Genomic DNA, 25043 nt, shown 5'->3' on the forward strand with positions numbered 1-25043 from the left:
TGGGGAAGCTGGGGAGTGGAGTGGGCTCGGTGTCACTCTTTTTGCTGTATCGAGCATAGCTATAAGGAATTAGGCAGCTCTGTTTCCAGTGCCTGGTCCTAGATTTCCATCACCTCCCCTATTGTCACTCTAAGGGGAAGTGGTGCCCTTGGCAAAACTGTGGGAAGAGAAAAGTGTCCCTTGCCTTTCACCCACTCTGATTCTTTCTAAAACCACAGTTTATGTCTAGCTCCAGTGAAAGAACTGCCTTACGTCTAAGGCAACATTTCCGTCATCGCTGGAGAACCACTTAAGAAATTGTTGAAGCAAGCAATATAATGGGGGTCTCTGAGCACACTGTGGGGCATGGTATGTGGTGGTGTCGACCCATCTCCCTATAGTAGGGGTTCTATCAACCTGCTACAGTCTGGAACTTGTGTTTAAATACGACTGAATCTCTAGAGTTTGGGTGCGATACCTAGTAGTGCTAGATGCTACAGGGAAAAGGAGTAAGACAAATTTTCACTAAGAATTGGGGAACCAGGAGATATATAAATTTGATAAAAAAAATTTACTTACAAATATTTATATAGTTCTTATGAGCCAAGCAACTGTTCTCATCACTTTATATGTATTAGCCAATTTAATCTTTACAACAACCTTGCGAGGTAAGCACAATTACCCCCATTTTGCAGCTGAAAAAGCTAGAGCACATGAAAGCTAAGTGACCTGCCCAAGACCATACAGCTAATTGGTGGGAGAGCTGGGGTTTGAACCCAGGCAATTTGGCTCCACAGTCCACAGTTTAACCATCGCACCACAGTGCTGAATGGGAATTAATAGTAATGGTTTGTTTAAGTGCCCAGTGAATGGGAGATGAGACCAGTAAGTGCTAAGGGAAGTCTTCCTGGAAATACTGGGGCTTGTAGGAGGGTTATTTCAATTGATAAGGAAATTGATTATTTCTGACAGGTGGGAAAAGCATGAACAAAAGAGCAGGGAAGATGATAAATATAGCATATGATGGCATAGGGAGGCGGCTGTTAAATCTACATCTTTAACCCCAACCTTCCTTCCGTATGTTAATCCCATGAATGCCTTCCAGACAATCCTACTTACACGTACCAAATACAATGTGTCTAAAAACCAAAAACATTTCCTCCCCCAACTCTCTGCCTGACAATAGAATCAATTCTATTCTGTTCCCCGGGTCCAACATCTTCACGTTATCTTAATTCTTCCTATGTTTTTACTCCTTCAAGTCCACCATACGCTCCTGTTGTGGAACCTTTGAAACATCACCACATCACTCACACAGGAATTCCTTCCTTTCCCTCATCACCTGACACGAGGGTTGCTCCACAGACTCCGAAGTAGCATCTCTATTTCAAATCTCGGTCCCTTGATGCATCTGGTGTGGTGCCACCATATTCTCACCCTAAAATGCATTCCCATCATGTGACACCTCCCCCTCCCCCCACTGCTTCAGAGCCTTCAGTGGCTGCACACAGTATGCATGGATCACCTCCATGGTAATGGCGGAGAGAGTAAAAAAGAGAAATGCAGGGGGCTGAGTGCAAAGACAATGTTTTTGGGATAATTAAAATGCAACAAAATGCAGAAACTAAAAAGCAATGGGCTTCACTTGGAAAAACTTCAGTCCTCTAATGCCTGACTTGCCAGCCAAAGAAAGTCCTCTGTCCGTGGAGATTGATAAATCATCCCTTGTAAAAGGGGGTTTCCTTACTCAGTGCCTATAGGTTGCATAGTTATTCATGTCCTTCCATTTCTAGTTGTGGCAGTATTAAGAAGATGTCATTATGAAGCCTTTTCTATGCGCTAAGGCACTTAGCTAAGGATTTCATGTATAGTCTGCCGTGTAATCCTCAAAACAACAACGATTGAGTTAAGCAGTCTTTTCATTCAAATGTTACGGATATGGCAGTGGGGACCTACAGAGGTTAGGGAACACCCGAGATCACACATATCCACGCTGAGCCATGATTTAGAACCTTGACTGACTCCGAAAGCATGTGTTCTTTTTGCAGATTAAGAACTGTGCTGTGTTTTCTAGTTTCTACCCTATGAAAACAGTAGTGAGCATAGACAGCAGGCTCGCTCCACCAAATACATGCTCTCAGCAAAACCACCTTCAAGAGGAAACAAATGTTGTCAGCATTATCAACTCAGAGAAAACAATCCTGGCACTCCAGCAGCCTCCTTACAGATGTCCTCTTCTTGTGGGACATTGATCTGTGTCAAAATATTGCAGGAATGGGTGTCCATATTTGATTTGCAAATTCTTCTCTCCTGATTTAGAAGATTCAAAGCTGCATGCTGCCCAAGACTCTATAGGAAATAGATTTAGAATTCCACTTCCAGCTCCCGAAGTGACGGTATCTCACAATCTGTGACTTAATTTGGCCTGGGAATCAGCCCTCTGCTGGGATCCGTGAGGAACTATTCCTGTGCCCTCAGTTCTGGGCATCTCTTGTGGATGGGTCTGGGGATAGAGACACAATTTTTCCACTGAGAAGGAACAATTAGCTAAACCAGTCCAGACACCCATACCAAGGGTGTTTTTGGAATGAATGTGTAAAAACCACAGGCTCTGTCTCTTGGCCTTGTTCGAAGTAAGTTGAAACCACCTTGGTTCTACTTGAATGGCTTTCCAGAAAAACTCCCTGTATATGTAGGGAGAAAAGAGGGTATGTTTGAACTGGAATGAAAGAACATTTAGAGCATCTCAATATGAGGAAAATAAGGAAGTGGCTGAGTTATGTATTGAAATCTCCTGCAAGGCATTAGGGTATGAGAGCAGACAAGACAGAGAACCAATCATACAAGGTTGCAGTGGGAGGCATATGATGTGGAAACCCCAGAGGCCATCATCCATTAAAGATAAGCAATTTTTCCCCTTTAATCAAGTCCTACTCTCTCTGAACCTCTATATTCTTGTGATTAAAAGGAGACCACTAATTCCTGGCCATCATTTCTTGGGTCTGTAAGGAGAATCATGTGAACTCATATATGGTAAAATGGTTTGAAAACAATTGTAGAAATACAACTGCAATTGTTAAGACAGCTCTTAAATTATTGTCATGGCTTTTTTTTTCTCTTTTTTTTTTTAGACTGGGGTTATTTTTAGTGAGCAATGTTTCAAAATTACATCCAACCAAAACCAATAGGCTTGATTTTGAGTTGAGGTCAAGTGTTGAGATTAGAATGGGAGAAAAAGCCAGAGCTAAGTGAATGAGCATTATTAATTTGGTCTCCTGGAAAAGGTTGCGTAAAAAGTAGATGCCAAGCCCCTCCCCCACCCGCCTTTCTTTTCTGTGCCACTCTGGCCATCCAAACTTGAATCCATAAAGTATAATGACTTGTCTAACTCACTGCCCAGACAGTTTTATAATTGCCACACCTGGACTACTTAAACCCACCTTACACACAGCTGCATCCCAATTTCCAGGGATCAATTCAGCCTCCAGACAAGGGAATCCATAGTCTAGGAGCTCAGGATCAACGCTGCTTGCCTGGTGACCATACTCTGTTCTTGGCTGCCCATGCCAGAAATTAGACTCTCTCCTTATTCTTTGGGAACTAACTCAACCTGTCTTATTCCTCACTCCTGGGAACCCATTTTCTACCATACACGTAAATCCCTGTGAATAGGTATGTCAGCCTAGTTACCTGACCAGCCATCTTTTGTTTGGGTTCGTCCTGCTCCATTCTGACAGAGCCAAGGTTTTGAAGATGAGCACTGGGGCAAGGGCAGGCATAATGATTCAGAGAAGCTAGGGAGACAAGACTGTATGCCAAGCCAAGCCTGGCCATCGTGCTGCATAGTTGAGGGACAGCAGCTGAAGGAGTAATGGTGTGACGTGTGGTGTGACAGAAGTTACATGCCATGCTGGCTGCTCTGTCTGCTAGTGTTTCATGACATTGTCTATCATACCCAGTCATTTTGGCAAATAAAAGAAGTTTCTTGCTAAATACTTTCTAATCTTTTTTTTTTTATTATGTTATGTCGGTTACCATACAGTACGCCAATGAATTTTGATGTAGTGTTCCATGATTCATTGTTTGCATATAACACCCAGTGATCCATGCAATATGTGCCCTCCTTAATACCCATCACCAGGCTCACCCATCCCCCCACCCCCCTCCTCTAAAACCCTCAGTTTGATTCCCAAAGTCTGTAGTCTCTCATGGTTTGTCTCCCCCTTTGATTCCCCACCCCCACTTCATTTTTCCCTTCCTTCTCCTAATGTCCTCCTTTCTAATCTAAACTAGTAAGTAGAATAAAATCTGGTACATGTATGTAAGTTCTGGTGTCTATTTCTACCTTGTCCTATTCCTCTCTTTTTTCTCTACCACAACTTTTCTGCCCCCTTCTTTCCTCCATCAGAAGAGTTGTCATAGGACATAGGAAGGAGTCCCAGAAGCAATTAATTTATAAAAGCAAGAGTGGTGGAGCAAAAACCAAAAACAAACCGAAACACACATAGGATTTGGAATCAGAGGGATGTGTGTTCAAATCCTGACTTTACTATCTCCAGCTGGAACAAGCCTCTCTTTCCTCATTGGAAATGAAAATACAACTAAAAGAGACTGTATTTGGGGGGGTTGGGTAGGTGGGTGTGTGCATGCACAGTGAGTGCTGGCCTATCAGACACTGAATAAGTGCTAAATATTATCTTGTGTTTTACTGATAACATTGATAAGATGGCCTAGGAGACTGAGAAGTCCTCAATGTACCTTGTTATATAGAGAAAAAACTGCCCTGTACAATGAGGAAAAAAGGAATGAAAGGATTTGGACTCTGAGGAAATAAAAGTAACCATAGTGAGAGAAGACAGTAGTTCTGAGCAGGGAAAGGAGAAAGATAATTCAAAGGGGGTAAAGTCTCCTTGCGTGCATCCCCAAATTGCAGCTGAAAATTAGAAGCTCAGAGACAAGATCTGAGGGTATTTAGTAAAGAAAAATGAAGGACAATAACAGATGTCAAGGAGTGGTGTTATTTCTGGCCACTGTCTCAATGAACTGTCATGGCCGTCCACATGGATTGGCCAGTGTCAGACCATGCACAGTTTTTCAGACCCTATTTGCACTTTTTTCCTGCTCCTTCTCTTACTTGACATTTATATGAATTGGCTTTAGAGTCCATATCAAATAGCACCCTCCCAGGTATATTTTCCCACGTGTGAATGTATTTTTAATCTAGTCTGTAAACATAGGGACTCTTTCAGCTTGTGAAGACTTGACATCTGCTTGTGTGTGTCTACATTCTCTCATGTCTTCATGTCCATCTTTGGGTTTTAGTCCATCAGGACATCTGGTGGGGGGAAAGAAGTCTGGGCAAGTGTTTGCATTTTCCAACACTGAAGTGAGTGGCAGTTAAGGTATTAAGAAACTGATTTTCAAAATGCTTGGTGAATGTGGATGACAAAATAAAGACTTTTATTATAGGTAGCTTAAGATTAATTAGTCGGGGAGTGGCAGAGAATCAACATAGACACATACACAGAGACTAGACAGAGAGGTATTGATAACATATGGGTTTATGTATTACCTCTAAAGTGTTTGAGGGAGAGCGTTTCCAAAAATATTGAGAAAAGTACTGGAAGTTGCACAAGAACCTGTCTGTGCAGGTCTATGGCCAACAAGTGGGTGGAAACTCCCTTACAGACATGCTTGTGGTTCACAATTTTCTCCATTTTGGCAAGACCAGTGGGCTCACCCTCAGTTCGATAAGAGTGTAGGTGAAAAATATCATTTTTACACAGGGAGTATGGCCACCACCACTGTGTAGCATGGCTGACAAATGCTGGGGAACTACAATCCGTTGTTGCCAAAGGATGCATCGATCCCACGGAACAAAATGCCAGAACTTACCTGGGGATGCCCACATCTGTGAGACCATGGTTGAGGTCAGGGCTCTTTGGGAAGACTTGCATTATTATGTCAGCTCAGACCGACCTCCAAGATTGTTCTTTAGCTTGTATACTACAGGTCAGGTCCTGCTAGGGAGGCCTTCGGGCACTGTAGGTGGCCTTGCAACTCCTTCCTTTTCCTGTAATGGACTACTGTACCCCACTGTAGCTCCACACACTCTTGCCTTTTCCACAGTGCTTCTTCCTTCATTCACCAGAAAGCCTAGTGCCCTGGCCAAGCCAGCACCCAACATCTCCATGATGGTTGGCACAGATCACCTTCTTCTTGGCATGGCTTATCAGTGCATGGACATAACACTCTAAGCTTATTTCTCTAGGTCTCTATCTTCTGCCTTGTCCCTTCTCTCTCTCTCCATTGCTTTAAGTCATCATCCCCTCTCACCTGGACTCATGCAATGTCTTCTTTAAAAAAAAATTATTTTAAATAAGAATTTAAAGAGAGTGGGGGAGGGGCAGAGGGAGAGAGAGAATCCCAAGCACGTTACACGCCCAGTGTGGAGCCCAATGCTAAAATCAAGAGAAAGACACTTAACTGACTGAGCCACTCAGATGCCCCTGGACTAGTGCATTGTCTTCTAACCGGTCTCTTTGTTTCTACCCTTACCTCAGCCCATCCCACTCGACCTCAACTTTATCACAGTAACCGGAGTAGTAATTTTAAAATGCAAAATTGGGAGTATCACTCTCAGATTTCTTTCACAAGTGAAATTCAAACAGCCCCACAAAAGGCCCCCACAGCCCAAGTCATCTCCCATCTCATGTCCTGGAACTCAGTATTGGCACCTTGTTTTTGAGCCATTTTAAGCTATTTGTACTCTATAAATGTACAGTATTCTTTTACACTCGCATGTCCTTTCCCCTACTGGTACAATCTTAAAGGCTAGAATACCCTTTCTAGAAAAAAATGGAATACCCTTTCTTCCCTCTGCCTAAGGAGTTCCAATTCATCTTTTCATAATGGCTTTATTGAGATACAATTCACATGAGAAGTGACTCCTTTAGAATGTACAGTTCAATGAATTTTAGTTTAGCCATAGAGTTGTGCAGTGGTCACCACAATTGCCAAAACACCTTTATCCCTCTAAAAGGAACTCTGTACTTAGTAGCAGACACTTTTAATTTCTCCCCAACTACCCACTTCAACCCTGGCCAGGCCCTGGCATCCATTAATCTACTTTCTGTCTCCACAGATTTTTCTCCCATTATTCCAGAGTCATCTTTCAAGGTTTTTTTTTGTTTTGTTTTGTTTTTCAGGCATTACCTCCTCCTGTGTGCCTCCCAGTCCCCTGATTTCAAAGCCTCTTCCCTGGGGTCTAATAATCCCCCTGTGTGGGTCTGCTGTAGTACTTAGCCCACCATATTCTTGCTTGGGTCACTACAGGAAGTGAGTTACTCATCTCTAAAACCCCAGTGTCTAATACTTGGCCTGGTTTAGAGAAAGCACACTGTTACTACTGGCTAAATGAATGAATGACTTTCAGGAAGCCCTGACAGGGAGAAAGACCTCTCCGTAAGTGGGTGAGAGAGACATTCACTAATACACAACTCAAGCCAGTGGATACCTATGTGCCCAGTTTTCAGCTTACTTGCACTTGGATAGACTTAGCAAACTCCCCACTGGTGTGTCTTCCATCTCTACAGTTGATACACAGGTTCCAGAGCCCAAGGAAAACATTATCCTATGTGGAGGAGAGGAACTATATATCCTCAGGAAATATTCACGATACAATAGTTTAAGCAACATTCTCAGGCCATCCTGCTGCTTAACTTTCAGTATTTTCTGTTCTCTCTCTCTCTCACTCTCTCTCTCTCTCTCTCTCTCTTTCTGCCCTTCCTTCTTGTTTCTCTACTCCTCTCCCTCTGCCCCCACATGTTTTGGGATATTTTTTAAAAATCCCTTTATTTTTAAAGCATGTTTCAGAATATCTCTGCTTAACAATGTTGGTCTTTAGATTTTTAAAAAAATTAACTTTAACATGAGATGTCTAAACACAAATCCATTCAAAAGCTGTTTAATTGTTTCATTTCCATGCACTGCATTTTTTTCACATGATTAGATCTTGAAAAGCTCATTAACAAAGGGAATATAAAAACAACTTGCAAACACAATGGAATATCAAAATGTTACATACTTAACCATCTCTCTTCCAGCCTTTTGTTGGCCTAGAGAGAAATGGGGGTGCACCCTGACTCTGGCCATGGCTGTCTGCCTTCCTCAGTCTCTGTGCCTTTCTCCTGGTTTCAAACTTCCTCATTCTTTTCTTCTCCTAACCTCTTATCCCCCTCTTCCGAGAGAAAGAGATCAGGAGTCGAGAGGGGAGCCTCTCGACTCCTGATCTCTTTCTCTCCCTCATTTTTGATTCCCTCCTCTGCCCATCTTGGTCTACAGGCCTTTAGTGTCTCACACAATTTCTTTTTTATTCTTCTTCCTGAGTAGTTCCCTTTCTTTTTCCTTTCCTTCCCTTCTTTTCAGCCAGGATGAGGCAGGGAAGAGAGAGTGGGGCCTGGTGGGTGGGGGAGTGGGGAGAAACTGACCATGGGGCTGTCTTGTACCTGCCACATCAGCTGCCCAGAGGGGATGTATCCCTGGTCTCAGTCACCCATTGTCCCTTCCCCTTTAAGGTAAGGCACAGAACCTCTTTTGCCTCACTTTTTTTCCTGCCTTGTAACATTGAAACAAAATCATATGTTCCCAGACTACCTCCTGGAGATGGTGTTAGGGTCAAATTTGGGAATGAATATATGAGAAAGATTTGAAAAGTACCAGAGCCCTGTAATTGGAAGCACTCGGGGGAGAGGTGGGAGGATTACTGCTCCAGGATCTAATTAACTGAGGATTGTAGTTCTGGCCTTTCTGAGGAATGTGTTTCTTCTCACCTTTGTTCCGTTCATCAAATCACTTGGTTGTCTGTGTGCCTTGCCTGAATGTTCTTAGTGTCTTTGGAGGGGAAGGAAAACTGGTTCCTTTGTATGCTGTTGATTCTTATCCCTTCCTTTTCTCTTGCCTTGGGCTAGCAAACGGGACCTCCAGCAGCCAGCTCTCTACCCCCAAGTCTAAACAGTCACCCATCTCCACGCCCACCAGTCCTGGCAGCCTCCGGAAGCACAAGGTATTATGTCTCTTATACCTTACTAAACCCCTTTGCACTCCAACTTCTTTGAGTGGCTGGGTGAGGGTCTGCTCAGCCAGCTACTTCAGCAATGCATCAAGGCCAAAATTTCCCTTCCTCTGGTCCTTGAGCTTGAAGCCCTGGGAATCATAGCAGGGCCCAAATTTCCAGTCACTTTCATTTATTCCTCTGACTGCCCACCCCTCACATTTACCTATTTCCAGTTACACTTACCCAAAAGGAAGAGGTAATGAAGGTCCCAAATACCCATTCTGAGTTCATGGAGTCCCCAAATGATGTCTCGAAGGATGAGCTAAATGCTTTTCACTCCAATTCAGAGGCACAGCAAAGAGGAGATTGAGGGCAATTTATGTCCCCAGGCACCAGTCGGTAGAAGGGACAAAGACAGCAGTTAAAGAAAGTTAGCACTGAGTGACTTCCTTTAGATTTGCTGGACATCAAGATATGAACAGACCCAAGTTTCCCCCTGTATGCTTCATTCCCAGGCAGACTCTGGATCAGTGCCGAGGAGAGGGAACGTATACACCGTGTTGGCCCTGCCTGGGCACAGTTGACACTTCCAAGTCATCCCAAATCAATATCCTGCTAAAATAGGGGAAATTTGTAAACTCATTAGCCCCACTTTTCAAGCAGATTCCCACCCAGCAATCTCTTCTGTATAGAAAATCTGGAGTGGGAGTGGTCACAGCCTTGAACCTCATCCCTGAGGCCACGTGAACGTGGTTTCTGCTCCGACAGCCACACTCTGGAGCAGCTTCCTCTAGAATTCTTTTGTCTTCTCCCTGCTCCTAAGACTCAAAATGAGATGGAAAAAGGCAAAAGGCCATGAGTGTGGCCAGTTCCATCATGGAACCACTGATGTTCAAGCTGAAAGAGGTTTTAGATAAAGATAAATTACTGTCATTTGATTCTCTCGATCATCTTGTGAGGTTGACCTTTTACAGGTGAGGAAATGAAGCTCCAGGAGGGTTAAGTGACAAGGGTGACATTGCTAGGTGGTGGTAGACATAGGACTGGTACCCAGGTTACCGCCACCAGTATGCCCGAGCCAGTTCATGTTAGCTCATGAGAGCTGATTGTGCACATCCCTTCCCTGCTCTGTGTTCAGTGACGCCATGTTGGTACCTAGAACTCAGCCATGATGGGAATATTTGCATCACAGAAATCAGCACACACTACACATCAAGGCTGTTGTTTTTTCCCCCAGAAAATCAACTGTTAAACATGTAATAGGACACTACTGCCCCACATCCATTTTCATTTCTCTACATTAGGATTTTATTTCCTGGTTAATCCAACCATTACCTCTTCCACTGTCCCTACTTCCTGTTCCATTCCTGTAATGTTTCAGTTTCTGGCACTGACCCTGACCAGAACCTTCCTGCTCAGCTATTTGGTTTCCCCAGAGGACGATCTGCTGCACTGTTTGTATGGCTAGTGTTGCCTAGAGGTTGTAGCATGGATGAAAACTACTCAGTTATTCTTCTGGGAAAATCTTGTTAAGATGGACACTCCAAGATGGAGAGTAGCCTACTTCGGCTGTTCCACTCTCTAGCAGAAGCTGCTGGGTCTTCGCCCTATGCATTTATGTCCTTGCTGTTTTTCTGAGAAGACTGATCTTCCCCAGCACCTTCCATTGGCACCTTCCTAAAAGAATGGGGCAGTTGGGCCTTTATTTGGCCTGCTGTCTTGAGTCGTTCAGCTTAACAATTGACATGTTCAGTTCATTTAGGCTGAGGACCCATTGTCCATAAGCCTGTTGAGGTGAGTGCTGGCATTGTTAAACTGTTTCTCCTGGTTGGGTTTGCAAACTTTGTGTGGGTGTTTCATTTTCTTTTGACTCAATTCTACAAACCAATTTAACCACTGAAGAACAAGCTATAGGTGGCAGCACCGTCAGAGACTCACTGTGGGATTTTCAGTGTATACTTTTATTTTTTAAAGGACTCTTTTATGACAGTGAAGCAAGTAAACATTATATGATTTCCTATGATTTAAAGCAAATAAGCAAATAAACATTATATGATTTCCTATATGATTTAAAAGCAAACTTTTAAAAACTATTTGGATTTTGGTACACTTTTTACTAATTTTTTAACTTCTTCCTCTGCTATCATTTTAAATTTATGTAAGATTTGCAGGAAAAATATAAAGAAGTCCTGTATACTCTTGGCACATATTGACCAGTTGTTTAGATTTTTGCCCCATTTACTTTATTTTTTTGTGTTCTCTCTCACACACCACACACACACAGACTTCACCATTTTTTTTAACCATTTGAGACTAAGTTGAAGACATCATACACTTTTACCTCTAAAAGCTTGCATGTATTTCCTAACAATAAGGATATTTTCAGTCCTGACAATAGCACGATGATCAAAATCAGGAAATTTGCACTGGTAAGACACTATTATGTGCTCCAAAGCCCATACTCAAACTTTATCAATTGCCCCAGCAACATCCTTTTTCTGGTCCAGGATCCAATCCAGAACCACACATCATCTGTGGCTTTTATGTCTTTTTGGTCTTCTTTAATCTAGAAAAGTTCTTCAGTCTTTCATTTTGATGGTGCATTATAGAAATGGAGAGTACAGCCCAGTTCTTTAGTAGAATGTCCTTTGATTTAGATGTGTCTGATGTTTCCTTGTGATTAAGTCCATATGACACCTTTGGAGCAGAATTGTCATAGAAGTAATGTCGTGTCTCTCTTAGTGTATCCAATCCAGAGGCAACAGCCTCATACTTAACCCTACTAATGATGCAGGGTGAACTGTTTTTTCTGAATAAGCTAAAAATGTCATGACCTTGGCTTAGTCCTCCTGGGCCTCAGGACTCAGCTTCTTGCTCTTCTTTTTACATAGTTACCTGAGCCTTAGTTAGCACCGTCAAGGTCCTTGGGCAGTGGGCCCAAGCAGTTCTCATTTGAACTCCAATCCAAGTGGACCTGAAAGGTGTGAGTCATGGTGGAGACAGGAAGCAGGTGGCTGAGGCCATGACTTTCCTCCTGCGCAGTTGGAAACAAACTTGAAGTCCCAGCATCCCTTTGGTAACTTTTGATGGCTGTGGCAGGGCCCTAAGCTGTAATCAGCCTCTTGGCTTCCCCTCTTAAGCAGCTCATGGAGAATCTTCTTTAATGCAGCTGTGAGGGGGTTAGCCAAAGTCCGCATACTCAAGTGCTACAATATGGACACAAAGTAAGTCCTTGGATAGTTAATGAGAACAACATTGTGCATTCCCATACTGCTTTATCCTTTTGCACATTTTCCTATTTACCCTTGTGATAACACTGTGACAGAAATAAGGAGGTGGCATTTCCATTTTAGAAATGAGGAAAAGGGGGTGCCGAGGGCAAAGACAACCCTAGTATGGTTCAACAATTTGGAGAAGGCAGCACATTAAAGATGTTTGAAAAGCCTAGAAATATAGGGAAACCCTTTTGTTTATTTAAAAATGTTTTCTAGATCAGTGATTGCACTCATGCCTTTAATGTGGAGGCATTTGGCTTGCAAAGTTATCCAGAGATCGGAGGGATATACATTGGACATATTATTTGAAAATATAACTAACATTATTTAAATACACATGTTCCTCTATGTTTCTAGACCTTCTCTCTGTTGTCCTGTAAGTGCTTGGAGAGATAGTTTGATGAATAAAGCAGGGTACTGATCCTTAAATCACAGACACCACTCTAAGTGGATTTTGGTAGTGTAATCAAGAACGGACAAAAGGGTGGGAAAGTCCTCTGCCTGGGAGACAGTGGGAGATGGGGAAAGTTTTGCAGACCAGGTGACATTTAAGTGGGGCATTGAAGCCTGGGTAGGCTTTTGATGGCTGGTGAAGAGAATGGGCATGCCATCATTAAAAAACTAATAATAATAAATCAACAAGAACAAAGCCACACCATCAGAAAAGTGCAGGGCACATTTGGGAAAAAGCAAACCCAAACCAGAAGCCAGGTTTCTCAAAACTCCTCTCTGACTTCCTTTGGACTATAAGCTCCTTGGACCAGAAACCAAGATTTTGTTTTCTCTAACGCAATAGTATCGCCAGCACAGCTGTATTTGTTACAAACATTTTGTTCTGTAGGGCTCCAGGGGACTCAGCAAATGAATTTCAGGTGCAAATTATTTGTATTGTTAAGCAATATGTGTGTTTCTGTATTTCTACATATCGATCAACAAAAACACAGAGTTGAGATAATTCCTTTTCCTGAACATTGTTCTACCCACACAAGAAAATATCTTTTGAATATCAAATAAGTGGATGGAGGACAGACTTACAGAAGTTCATTCCCAAGCCTAATCCTATGGATTCCCTCCACAGCCTGACTCTCACTGTATCCATCCCAAGTCATAGCGGCTACAAGAGCAGTTTCCTTCTGATTCTACCCCTAGGCCTTCCTCTGAAATATAAGTCTGAAATAATCTTCTCCTATAATTATTTCCACCAGCCAACCAACCACAATGAAGGTTCTGTTACATGAATAATCAAGAGCAAGGGTGAATGCTGAAACCCAGGGTTCCGTGTGGTAGGACTCAAAGTGGCCTCCATAATGAAAAGACCCTTAAAATTCCCAAGGAGTTCATGAACTTGGCAGTGTCTAGCTCATTTCTCTTGCTTTGGTCTAACTAATAAAAAACAAAATGCAATGATCTGACCTAGAGAATTTTAGAACCAGAAGGAAACTGAAAGATCTTCTAGTCTGCATCTTCCCCAACTTACAGATAGAGAAGCAAAGACCCTGTAAGGGGAAGTTAAATAGCCAGGATAGGCCTGGGATATAGGTCTCCCATACTACATTGCTTCTTGTTGTGTCTTTGTCCTATGCATTTCTGCCCTTATCCGTCCTTCTGAGAATTTTGACCTGCCCCAGCACCTTCCACTGGTACCTTCCCAAATGAATGGGGAAGCTTGGGAATTTATTTGGCCTGCTCTCTTGAGTTGTTCAGCTTTTTCTCCCCCTGTTATTAGTATAGCCTGTCCAGCTCTCTTTTGATTACTATTTGTATGATAAGTCTTTTTCCATCCTTTTGTGTTCAACCTATGTGTGTCTTTGAATTATGTCTCTTTCAGGCAGCAGAGAGCTAGATCATGGTTTTTGTTTGTTTGTTTGCTTGCTTTTTGTTTTAAAAATTCATTCTGCTAACCTCTACCTTTTAATTTGGTTGCTTATTCTATTTATGTTTAATGTAATTACTGATAAGGTAGAAATTACATCTGCCATTTTGTTATTTTCTACATGTCTTATGTTTTTTGGTTCCCTTATTCTTCAATTTTTGCTCTTTTTTGTGTTAGATGTTTTTTCTAATGTACAATTTTAATCTCCTTGTTTGTTTGTTTTTTTTAACTAATTTTGAGTTATGTTTGTGGCTACCCTGGAGAGTACGATTGACATCTTAGTGCAATCTATTTTGAAATAATATCAACTTAATTTCAATTGAATATAAAAATAGTTACCATAGTGTGGACTTGACCCTCCTCCCTTCCCCTCCTTTTGGGCTCCTATTAACATACAAATTACCTCTTTATGCATAATAAGTCCATCAGCACCCATATATAATTACGCAGTTGTCTTTTGAACTGGATAATAGAAGAGAAGAGTTACAAAAATAAACTTGTGTCTTTTGTATTTACCTCTGTATTTACCTTTACCAAGTGTTCTTTCTTTATGTGGATTTGAATTACTGTCCATTGTCCTTTCATTTCCCCCCTGAAAGCTTCTCTTTAGTATTTCTTGGATATGTCTGCTAGCAATGAATGCCCTGTCTTTGTTTATCTGAGAATGTCTTGTTTCCTCCTTCATTCTTGAAAGAAAATTTTACTAGATTTCCTTAAATGCCTTGATCCAATAAGGCTCCCTGCCTTGGCTTAGATGCTGTGTGTGTGTGTGTGTGTGTGTGTGTGTGTTGGGGCATGATTTCAATGCTCTTTCAGGCAGTTTATAATTTTGCCTTAGCCTTCGTTTGCTGCTTGTGCAGGGCCTCAAGGCCAACCAGAGATGAGAGATTAGGACCGTCTTGGGTCTTTTCTCAGAATACACCCAGTTTTGAAAATGTGCCATGTCACAGAGATTCCTAGGAGCATGCGAATATGTTGGAACTTTTCAAACTCTCCTATGGACACTAATTCTCTAGCTTTTCCTTTTAATGTTTGGAGCAGCTTCATTTGCCCTAACAGTTTCCTCTTCTTTAGGCAGCTGTGATTTTAAACATCTGAAAAGGCGGCTCACAGTGAGTGTGCTCTGCATTAGGTCAAATAAAGAGTGTATGAATGGGAGTTTCCAAGGACTACCAAACAGGCCAAATAGTGACAATTCTCTGTGAATGGGGCTTTATTTTTGTGTGTGGGGGGGGGGGCTCTTAATTCATTCTGCACCATCTCACTACTAGTTTGCTGTTTTCCAGATACTGGAATTGGGAGGCTGTTGGCTTTCAAGGCTACCTTGAAGTTGGGGAGAGGGAGAAGGGAAAGAGAATAAGCTAAAGCACTACAAATTTTGGTATTCTTATATTCAGCCATTTTTCTTGAATAAACACTCTTCGGATTACTGAAAACTTTTTGTTAATTTCCAGAGTTCTGAAAATGTTGGTTTTAACAATTTTTCCAGTGTCACTGGTTGGAGCAGATTTTCAAAGAGTCTTTCTTTGCCATTCTGGAAGTCTAGAGCTCGAAGATACTTTTGACTACATTCAATTTTCACTTTATTCAAGTACAAGAGAGGCAAAATCCCTTCAGAGATGTGACCAGATTGTATACCACTTTGCCCGAGTTCGATTTTACAAATTTTTGTTAAACTTCTATTGTTTCCTCAGCCTTGTACTTCCTGTTTATCAGTTTTATAAGAGATTGTGTTTGGTAGTTTAGAACAAGGGTGCCAAATACTGCCTATGACCTCGTTGTTTGGGGATGGCCCCCCAATATGAAAAAAGAAATGTTTTTTAATATCTTTAAAGAGTTGTAAAACAAAGTGCAAACAAACAAGACTGCATGACAGAGACCATATGTGACCAGCAAAGAAAGCACAAAATATTTATTATCTAGCCTTTTACAAAAAAGTTTGTAAGCCCCTGATTTACCATGAAGGGAAGCCGGGTTGGTGAGAAGTGAGTCTATTGCTATACTTGCCTTTCTTTTGTTTTTTAATGATTGTAGTCCCTTGAGGGTCCTAAATAACAGTCAAAGAGGTGAGAGACTTTACATATCGCCTTTCCAATACTGAATTTTCTTGATGAAGACACCAAGGTTCAAAGACTTGTTCAAAGTCATAGTAGTACTAATTCCAGGACTAAAAGCTCAGGTTTCTGAATATACTTTGTTCCTCTTTCCATTGAAGTTGCCTAAAAATTTTCTTTTTTCTTACCCCTTCCTTCTAAGCAAAAAAAAAAAAAAAAAAATCTTTTTTAAAACATCAAGAAGGATCTCTTGAATATCCAGAGTTGACCCTAAATGTTTTGGTTCCCTTTAGTATCTTGCTGATAATGCAAATGATAACAGTGGTTTTCAAACTGCTTCATTTGGAGATGGGTGAGATTCTGCCCCCCCAATGTCTGAATCAACTACAACAGCTACACTTGTATTTATTTTATGTATTGGGCTCCCGAACAAAATCTCATTTAACTAGAGGACTTAGAAGAAGAAGAAGAGAGAGAGATATTAAGAGAGAGACAGAGACAGAGATTTGAAAATCGCGGATTTAGATTATGGGTGAAGTATGTCCAAGAAGAATCACAAGTATCTCTAACTACAGCTCTGAGGACAGTGGGAAAAACCAATGCCATGTCCTCTTTCCATCTCCTCCTCCTGCTCCTTCACCTCAAGATGCAGACAAGTCTTGGGCAGTACTGGAGCCATGGACTGTAATTCCTGGTGCAAGTAGGCAGATGGGGTACATTTTCTCGGTTAAGCATTTGTTCAGGACCTGGCAGTTCTCTGGGAGCCTGAGATGAACTGACATATATATTCACAACTGATTTTTGACAAGGGCACAGATTCAATCAAAAGAGGAAAGATAGCCTTTTCAATAAGTGGTGCTGGAACATTGAATATTCATAGAACAAAAAAATGACCCCTAACTTAAACCTCATGTCTTATGCAGAAATTAACTCTAAAAAGAAAAAAAGAAATTAACTTAAAAAATGGACAATAGATATAAGTGTAAAAGAGGTAAAAAGGAAACCTAGGAGAAGATCTTGTGATCTTTGGCTAAGCAGAGAGTTCTCAGGTTTGACAACAAAACTATCATCTATAAAGTAAAAAGAATAATAAACTGGACCTCATCAAAATTAAAAACTTTTGCTTTGTCAAAGACCACGCAAAAGGTATGGAAAGACAAGCAACAGAATGGGAGAAAATAGTTGTAAGCCACATAGCTAGCCAAAGACATACATAAAAGATAAAAACATCTTAAAACTCAACAGTAAGAAAGAAAAAAAGAAAAAAAAACAAGTTAGAAAATGAACAAAAGATCTGAAGAGGGGTGCCTGGGTGACCCAGCTGGTTAAGTGTCTGACTCTTGATTCTAGCTCAGGTCGGGTCTCGGGATGGTGAGATCGAGCTCCTTGTCATGCTCCCTCCTCAGCGTGGAGTCTGCTTGAGATTCTCTCCTTCTCCCTGTCCCATCCCCTGCTCATACTCTGAGAAATAAGCAAATAAACAGACAATATGAAAAGTTGTTCAATACCAGTAACCACCAGGAAAATTCAAATTAAAACCGTAATGAGATACCACTTAAAACCCCCAAAATTAGATAAATAAAAAGGAGAGAAAACACCAAATACTGGCGAAGACGTCAACAAACTGGATCCCTAATACTTGTCTGATGAAAAAGTAAAGAGTACCCCCACTCTGGAAAACAATACTGCAGTCTTTACAAACTTAGTGTGCAATGGCCGTACGACTCAGCAGTAGTACTCTTGAGCATTTATCCCAGAGAAACGTAAACTTATGTTAATACAAAAACCCGTATAAGAATTTTTAGAGCAAGCTTAAGTTGTAATAGCCCGCAATGCCCTTCAATGGGTGAATAGTTAACCAAACTGTGGCATAATGGCACCATGGAATGCTGTCAGCAATCTAAAGGAGTGAACCTGCTGACATGTGCAACAACTTGCATGAATCCCTAGAGAATTATGCTAAATGGGAAAGGCCAGTCCTGAAAGGTTACATACCGTATGGTTCCATTTATATAATAGTCTTGGTATGACAAAACTGTAGAGATGGGAAACAGATCATTGGTTGCCATGGGGGGTTTAGATGTGGGACACAGGGTTTTATAGCTCTGACTGGGGCAGTGTAAGGGAGCCCACTGATGAGGGTACAGGTCTGTATCTCAGCTGTGGTGATGGGCACACGAATACACACATGGTAAAATTGCATAGAACTATGCACACATTTGTGCAACACAAGTGCATGGAAAATGGCAAGATGTTACCACTGGGGGAAGTTGAGTGAAGGGTACATCATCACAAATATTCCTCCTGATACTTCAGCTTCCTCTGAATCTGTCACTAGTTCAAAATAAGAATTAAATAAAATACTAATTAAAACAACCCAGTCATCTGATGTTGCCCATTTCAGAGCCCAGTATGTCAAGAAAAGGAGTTAACTTTACCTCTTATCTTCTTACAGGATCTGTACCTGCCTCTGTCCTTGGATGACTCGGACTCACTTGGTGATTCCATGTGAAGAAGAGAATGCTCGGAGTCCAGAGTACAAATCCAAACTCACCGTTACAATAGGGTACTTCTGCTCAAGGGTCCAACAGGGCTATTGGTGCTTTCAAATTTTAATTTGTCATTGTTTTTACTTTTAAAAACACACTGTAATATGTTGGGTTTATGTTCCTGTGATTTCTCCTCTGGGCCACTGATCCACAGTTACCAATTATAAGAGATAGATCGATTAACCATTCTTCGGGGTGACTTTCCGGGGATGCAAAATGTGCTAGTCCATGACCTTTCTATTGAAAACTTAGGCGCCTGCGTTATTTCTCCCCCATCTCACTTTGCCCATACAGGACAGTCTTCCTTCTGTAGAGGGTTGTTTACATACATAGCCCTTAAAATGCGTATGTGGGAAAGAAACTCATTGGCAAATCCAAGAGTGACAAACACAAGTGCCCCTTGTCTCCTGATCTCAAGAATGCTGGAAGATCCTGGGAGGGCGGCAAGGCAGCTCCCCAGCCTTGCTCTTCCCTCCCGACGGAGCCCCCAGTTTGTCGTCTAGCACCAGTTCTGGCTGTCAAGGGGGAGAAACACCAGCAATTTGTAATTCTGACAGCAGATGCTTAGGACCCCGGTGCAGGGCAAGTGAAAATGAGACTAGGCAGAATTGAGAAACGCTGTCGTCGTTTCGGTAGCATTTCTAAAGCACAGCAAATTTCTTGTCGAGCTCTCCAGTGGGGCAATTTGGAATCAATAAGCAATTAAGGGTTGGCGGTGAGGGACTTCGTATGCCCGATTCCTCTAGGAGGCTGTCTAACATAGCGAGTTATTACACAAACTGTATGGTATCCATCTGTCTCTGTTCTATTGAATGCCTTGTAAACAGCCAACACTGAAAACACTGTGAGAATTTGTTTTCAGGTCTGACACCTTTTGGTCGCTTTTTATAGCAAGAAAACCAATATCCTTTTTATAAAACTTCGTGTCTGTACTTCGGGAGCAAACTCTTCAGGCTCCTTTTTTATAAACTGGTGATTTTTCTTTTGTCTAAAAAACACATACAGAAAATTTACCAAAAAAAAAAATGCAGAAGAATAACATAGTTTAGAAATCATGCTGTCACTGCCAAACAGAAACCTCCGGGAGGAAAAAAAAATGAGTAGCAGAGGCCAATTCAATAGAATCAGTCTTTTGATAACTTTATAACAGTTATGCTTACATTAATAATTTCAACGTGGACCAGACATTCTAATTATATTTTAAGGGAAATGTTACGGCATATTTTCAGCAAGTCTTTTTTATCTGCGATCCTGATATTTCATACTGAAGACACAGAGACCTTTCACTTGTCTTTCACGCTAGAAAGGATTTCTCTTTACTAAGGACTGATCATTCGAAATAGCTCTCAGTCTTTGAGGTACCGGTTCATAACACTGCTTTTTGTCTGTAACCATAGCCCATAATGGCAAAGATGACTAAATTTAAGGGAAAGCCATGCATGCCAGTTCTGTGTTTGCTTTTAGCAGATAAGAAGTTTTTTTTCCCCCTTATTTCTTTGTAAATGTTCGGATAGTGTGTGAGGGGCAGCACTCAAAGCCAAGCTGTTGGTTGTTCAAGAGTTGTCCAAGAGTTGCAGTTGTTCCTCCTCTTGAACTAGAATGAGCTTGGGAGGTGTGTGCGTATGTGTGTGTATACCCTCAGTGGCTTCAGAACTGGGAGATACTGCAGGATACCCCAGATCCGTGGCAACTTGGTGGCATTGCTGATGTGGAAGGGAACTTGGTGGCGTAAGGGGTAGCTCAGATACCTCTAGACAAGCTTCAGAGGACCTTAGCTACAAGAAATATCTTTGGCTCAAGAAAAGTCCTGATGATAATAATACTGATTCCTGGTTCAATGGGTCTCCAAAGAACCCCAAATCATGAGAATATTTCTTTGTCTCTCTCCTTTATGTGTAGGCCTATTGGAAACCATGACAGAGACCATTTTCTTTACTCCCTACTTTCTTCTGGAAGCTCAAGGTTTTTCCTTAGTGCCTCCCAGAACAATTTGTAGTTAATTGGGAAAAACTGGTACTTGGGATGGTGAGGAGGGGGGAGGGGGCAGTGTAGAGAGAGTAGCAGGTCTATTTTTAATCTTCAGGCCAGACCCCCAAAGATTCCACTCTCTCCGGATCTCATTTAGCCCAGTTCCTTCCATTTAAGATGAGACGGAGACTGAGGCCACTAACGGACAGGCTGGTGAGGAGCAAGACCAGAGGAGTTTAGATTCTCTCCTATCCTGGGCCCTGTGCTACCTTCTTGAGCATTTCCTCGCTGGTGGCAGGTGTACTAAATGGACACATTCTCCTGAGAGTGACCTTTGATCCAACAGTCTTCAATCATAAAAGTAGATTTTCCATCTTTCTTTTAATCAATTATAAGAGAACATGTCTGTACTGCCACTTCAGGGGGCTTGGTCTTGTTCCAAAATCTAAGCCTTTAACGATGGCATTTTAAATTAGCCTATTTTCAAAGCAGAAGAAAAAATCATAACTGTGCGCCTTCACCCTTGTCATTCATGCCAGATTTTGCCCAATCCGGTTTTACCACTAAAGTCCCATTGTATTACCTTCTGCACACTCAGCAAATATCAAGTCGTTCAGCAAACATCTACCACCACTACCACTCCCCTATCCTCCCTTCCTCTTTTACGCACGCGCATGCCCACGCGCACGCATGCACACACACACACAATCCATCTGTTGCTTGTTCCTACCTCCTGATTTTTCTCCCTTACAGAAATAGAAATAGGGACAAAGAAGGGGAAAATGTATATATGGGGCTGGGCTGAACAACTTCTTAAGTAGTGTTAACTAGGGGTAAATTGAGAGAAAATTTCCTTTTCTCTTCACTGTTTTGGAAAGGATAGCCATTAGCATGACTGCTTTGTGTCCTTAAGGACTTTAGTATTAGCCTAGATTGAATCATAGAGCTTTCTAGCTGGAAGGAACCTTAGGATCACATGACCTACTCCAAATTCCTCCTTTTCAGGCCAGGAACGAGATGCAGAGGTAATTTCCCCAAGGTCACACAGCTGGCTAGGGGCAGAGCTGGGATTAGAACCCACATCTATTGGCTCTTATTCCAGGGCCTTTTCCCACTGAACTGTATTGCCTTCCATGAGACTCCTGAGAATTCTTTCCCAGGGTCATGTTGCATCTTGGAGCCATATGCTGCTGCCCTGAGCTCAGTGGGGAATCCACACAGCAATCTCATACGGCTCTTTCTCCCTGTGTTCACATGGTTCCCATCCACATGGACTGCAGATGTCCCCAAAGGAGGAGGAGGCATTGAGGACCCACAGGAACAATGAGGTGCCTGACCTTGTCCACCCAACACAGAGAATCACTGTCCCACCTTGAGGAGCCCTTGGCTCTCTGAGCTCCTGCCCTGTCCAGCTGAAATGGGGGAAGGCTGATTTTTCCCTGTCAGCTCACCTCATCACATCTCCTATTGGCTGGGTCTTCAGAGGCTGAGGGAAATGATTCCTGTCCCTAGAGCAGGGAAAGGAAGGAAGAAATAGAACCACAGCTTTGTTCCCCATAAATTTCCGAAATGGCTTTTCAGTATTTTTTGAATGACTGTGGCTGCCATTCACTGGCAATGATTTCTTTTAAAATATGGGAGAGAGGCTAGCTAGAGAGAATAACCTGGTCTTACTGTGGTGGTTCTCATCCACAATGCTCCCATACCCATCCTGCCCCAATGGGGATAATTTCCAGATATAAGCAAGGGGCTTCATAACTAAAATTCACCTCAGCTGGTGGTAAACATTGGCTCCTAGCGTTTGCACTAAAAAGCAAGCTCTGTGCTCTACATGCCATACTCACCTTCTTGTGTGTGCTGCTTGCTCCTGTGGCCTTCCATGGCAGAAACCAGGGCAACAAGGTCTGAACCCATGGTTTGGCTCCTAGTAAGTCTCCTTCTGGGATTGAAGGGTTATTCATTAGTTCAGGTCCAAGAGACTTCCTTCTGGGCTTACCCTGCTTCTCTTCCTGTTTCTCCTCCCCAATTGGAAGGATCCAAGGAACCTTAAAGTGTATGTATAGTTCTAAGAAGAAGGAAAATATAAGGGGTCTGAGCCCCCTTGATCCTTCTTTGAATCAACCAGCCCAAGTCTTAGAGCAGCAATGCAGTGCTTGCCTTGGACAAAATGACATCTACTCCTTTAGTCCCTTTAATAATGGCAGGACATGTCCTCAATCCCCCTCAGATATGGTTCTAAGTAGCTTTTCTTTTTTTTTAAAAAAAACACATCTCCCTGGGACAAGGGAATAAGCATGCCCATGTACCCCAGAGGAGCTCTAGCACACTGATGAGAGTGTTTTCAGAGATCAGCCTACCTCCAAAACATCTTTGCCAACATACATCTCTGGATAGCTGCCCCAGGACAGTGGGGTTTGAATGACCTCTTTTGCTACCCAAGTCACTATGGAGACTAAAAGGCATTGGAGATTAATTTTTTGAAGCAGGTCTTTGGAACCTCTCCTTGGCCGCAAAGGGCCACTTGAATCTCCAAGGCCAGGCCACAATCATGCATTGTCCTTATGGCATCCAGGGATTTGGCTCTTAGGCCTAGGCTGGTTTCATCAGTAAACTGTAAGTATTTTGAAGCTCATATGAAATGAGGGGACATCAAGGGTCCTATGTTTTGGGACCTGGAATCCAGAGAGAATGAAGTCCCAGACATTGATATGCCAGAAGTGATCTGAGACCTCTTACGTAGCAAGAGAGCTGTCACACTTCTGCCATTGCCCTAGGAAGGAAACCTCTTATGTAGTATTGTCCAATGGAACATTCAGTGATTCCATATGGTGTTTCCTCTTCCTTATCTGTGTGGCCACGTGGAGCAAGAATACTGCATTGATTCCCCATGCCTACCTTCTGGCGGGGGAGAGATATCTCCAACAGACTCTTTGGCTCTTGGTGCCCTAGACCCAGTGTAGTGCTGTTAATATTCAGTGGATTGCCCTAAAGGCTGTGATTATGGACCAAGACAACACAGGCCATTCATTTCTTAAAATTGAATTCCCAATTTTATTCTTCTATTTCTTCAGGAAAAAGAGACTTTTTCCTCTGTCTCTCCCATCCTGGTTCCCAGAGCTTATCTCCATCCTCAAAGATGTAGTGTGGCCTTGACATTCAACCACTTGGTGTTGCTATTGTTTCCTGCTTGTTTCTCATTAAAGATCCATGCAGACCTCCCACTTTGGCCCAGGTGGTGTGACACTGGCTATCACAGGACAAGACTCTGGAACCTGCTTCTAACTGCCTACACTTTGACATCTTCTGGAATCAGATGCAATCTCATCTTACCTTAGATGCCTGGGTTTGGGGTGGGGGGATATAGAATTCACCTTGGGAATTAAAGCATCTTCTTGCTTCTGATTAGAAGGGACAGCCTAGTGGGGAGAGTAGGTGGCACAGTGGAAGTCAGAGCAAACACCTTGTGAACTAAGGCACACGTGGGGACCTGGAAACTTCTCATTTCTGGGTTAATAATAACCTGAGGAAGCAATGTCTTTTTGCCAATGTCTACCTCCCCTGTGTATTTCTTTGTCTTGTCTTTCTCTCTCTAGTTCATTAGAATTGCTCTCATTTTTATACTCTCTTATCACTCTCTTCTTTCAGAGTACAAATGCCCATCTCTTGTCCTCTGCAATTCCCTCTCTTGTTTGTTGTCTCCCATTTTATTCCTTCCTTCCTCCATGTCTAAGTATTGGGCACATACCTCTTCTTAGCTCTGAAGTTTTGCCTTGGTGATGTGAAGTTATTTCTGGACTTGACCAGCGCTGATCGTACCCCAGTCCAGTCAGAAGTATGGTGGTTGAAATCAATCTGATCCTGGCTCTTTGTTCTCCATTTTCAGTTGCCCTTCCCCAAAGCAGATCTTTATAAGCAGTTTCCTTACAGCTCATGTATCTTTGGGTCTTTGCCTTCCAAGCACTGTACAGAGCACTCTGTGGTTCTTTTTTAGTCTGCCATTTTGTGGAGCAGTGAAGTGTGCTCAGAGAAATAATCAGCTGAACAGAAAAGTCCACCCATGGATTCTTATCAGCTAAATACTATTAACTGATTTCATTTGCTTTGCTCATAGTTTTAAAAGCTGTAATATAATATCATGAGAGACCATAGGTCATCTCTGCTGTCATTTGGTTTGGCCGGCTGGGGGCGTTGGGTGTCGGGTGGAGCAACTGGGTTCAAGTTCTACCCCCTGATACATTAAATTGTCTGTAACAACCTTATATTTGGGGTTTGCCAGCTGTTGAACTGTTT

General features: G+C 42.3%; 1 protein-coding gene across 5 annotated transcripts in view; it reads left to right on the forward strand.

Moving 5' to 3' along the window:
* Nucleotides 1-22753, forward strand: part of DCX (doublecortin) — a 103173-nt gene extending 80420 nt beyond the window's left edge. For 3 of the 5 annotated variants that reach the window (XM_004769079.3, XM_004769082.3, XM_004769080.3), the window contains exons 6-7: nt 8949-9046; nt 18692-22753. In XM_004769079.3, the coding sequence (XP_004769136.1) occupies nt 8949-9046; nt 18692-18748 (155 nt within the window). In that variant the 3' untranslated portion in view covers nt 18749-22753. The remainder of the gene's footprint in view (nt 1-8948; nt 9047-18691) is intronic. The other 2 variants (XM_004769081.3, XM_013064850.2) reach the window with 1 other exon arrangement.
* Nucleotides 22754-25043: the final 2290 nt, after the last annotated feature.

Source organism: Mustela putorius, unplaced genomic scaffold (genome assembly GCF_011764305.1).
Source record: "Mustela putorius furo isolate JIRA1106 unplaced genomic scaffold, ASM1176430v1.1 tig00003901_pilon_pilon_pilon, whole genome shotgun sequence".
NCBI lineage: Eukaryota > Metazoa > Chordata > Mammalia > Carnivora > Mustelidae > Mustela > Mustela putorius.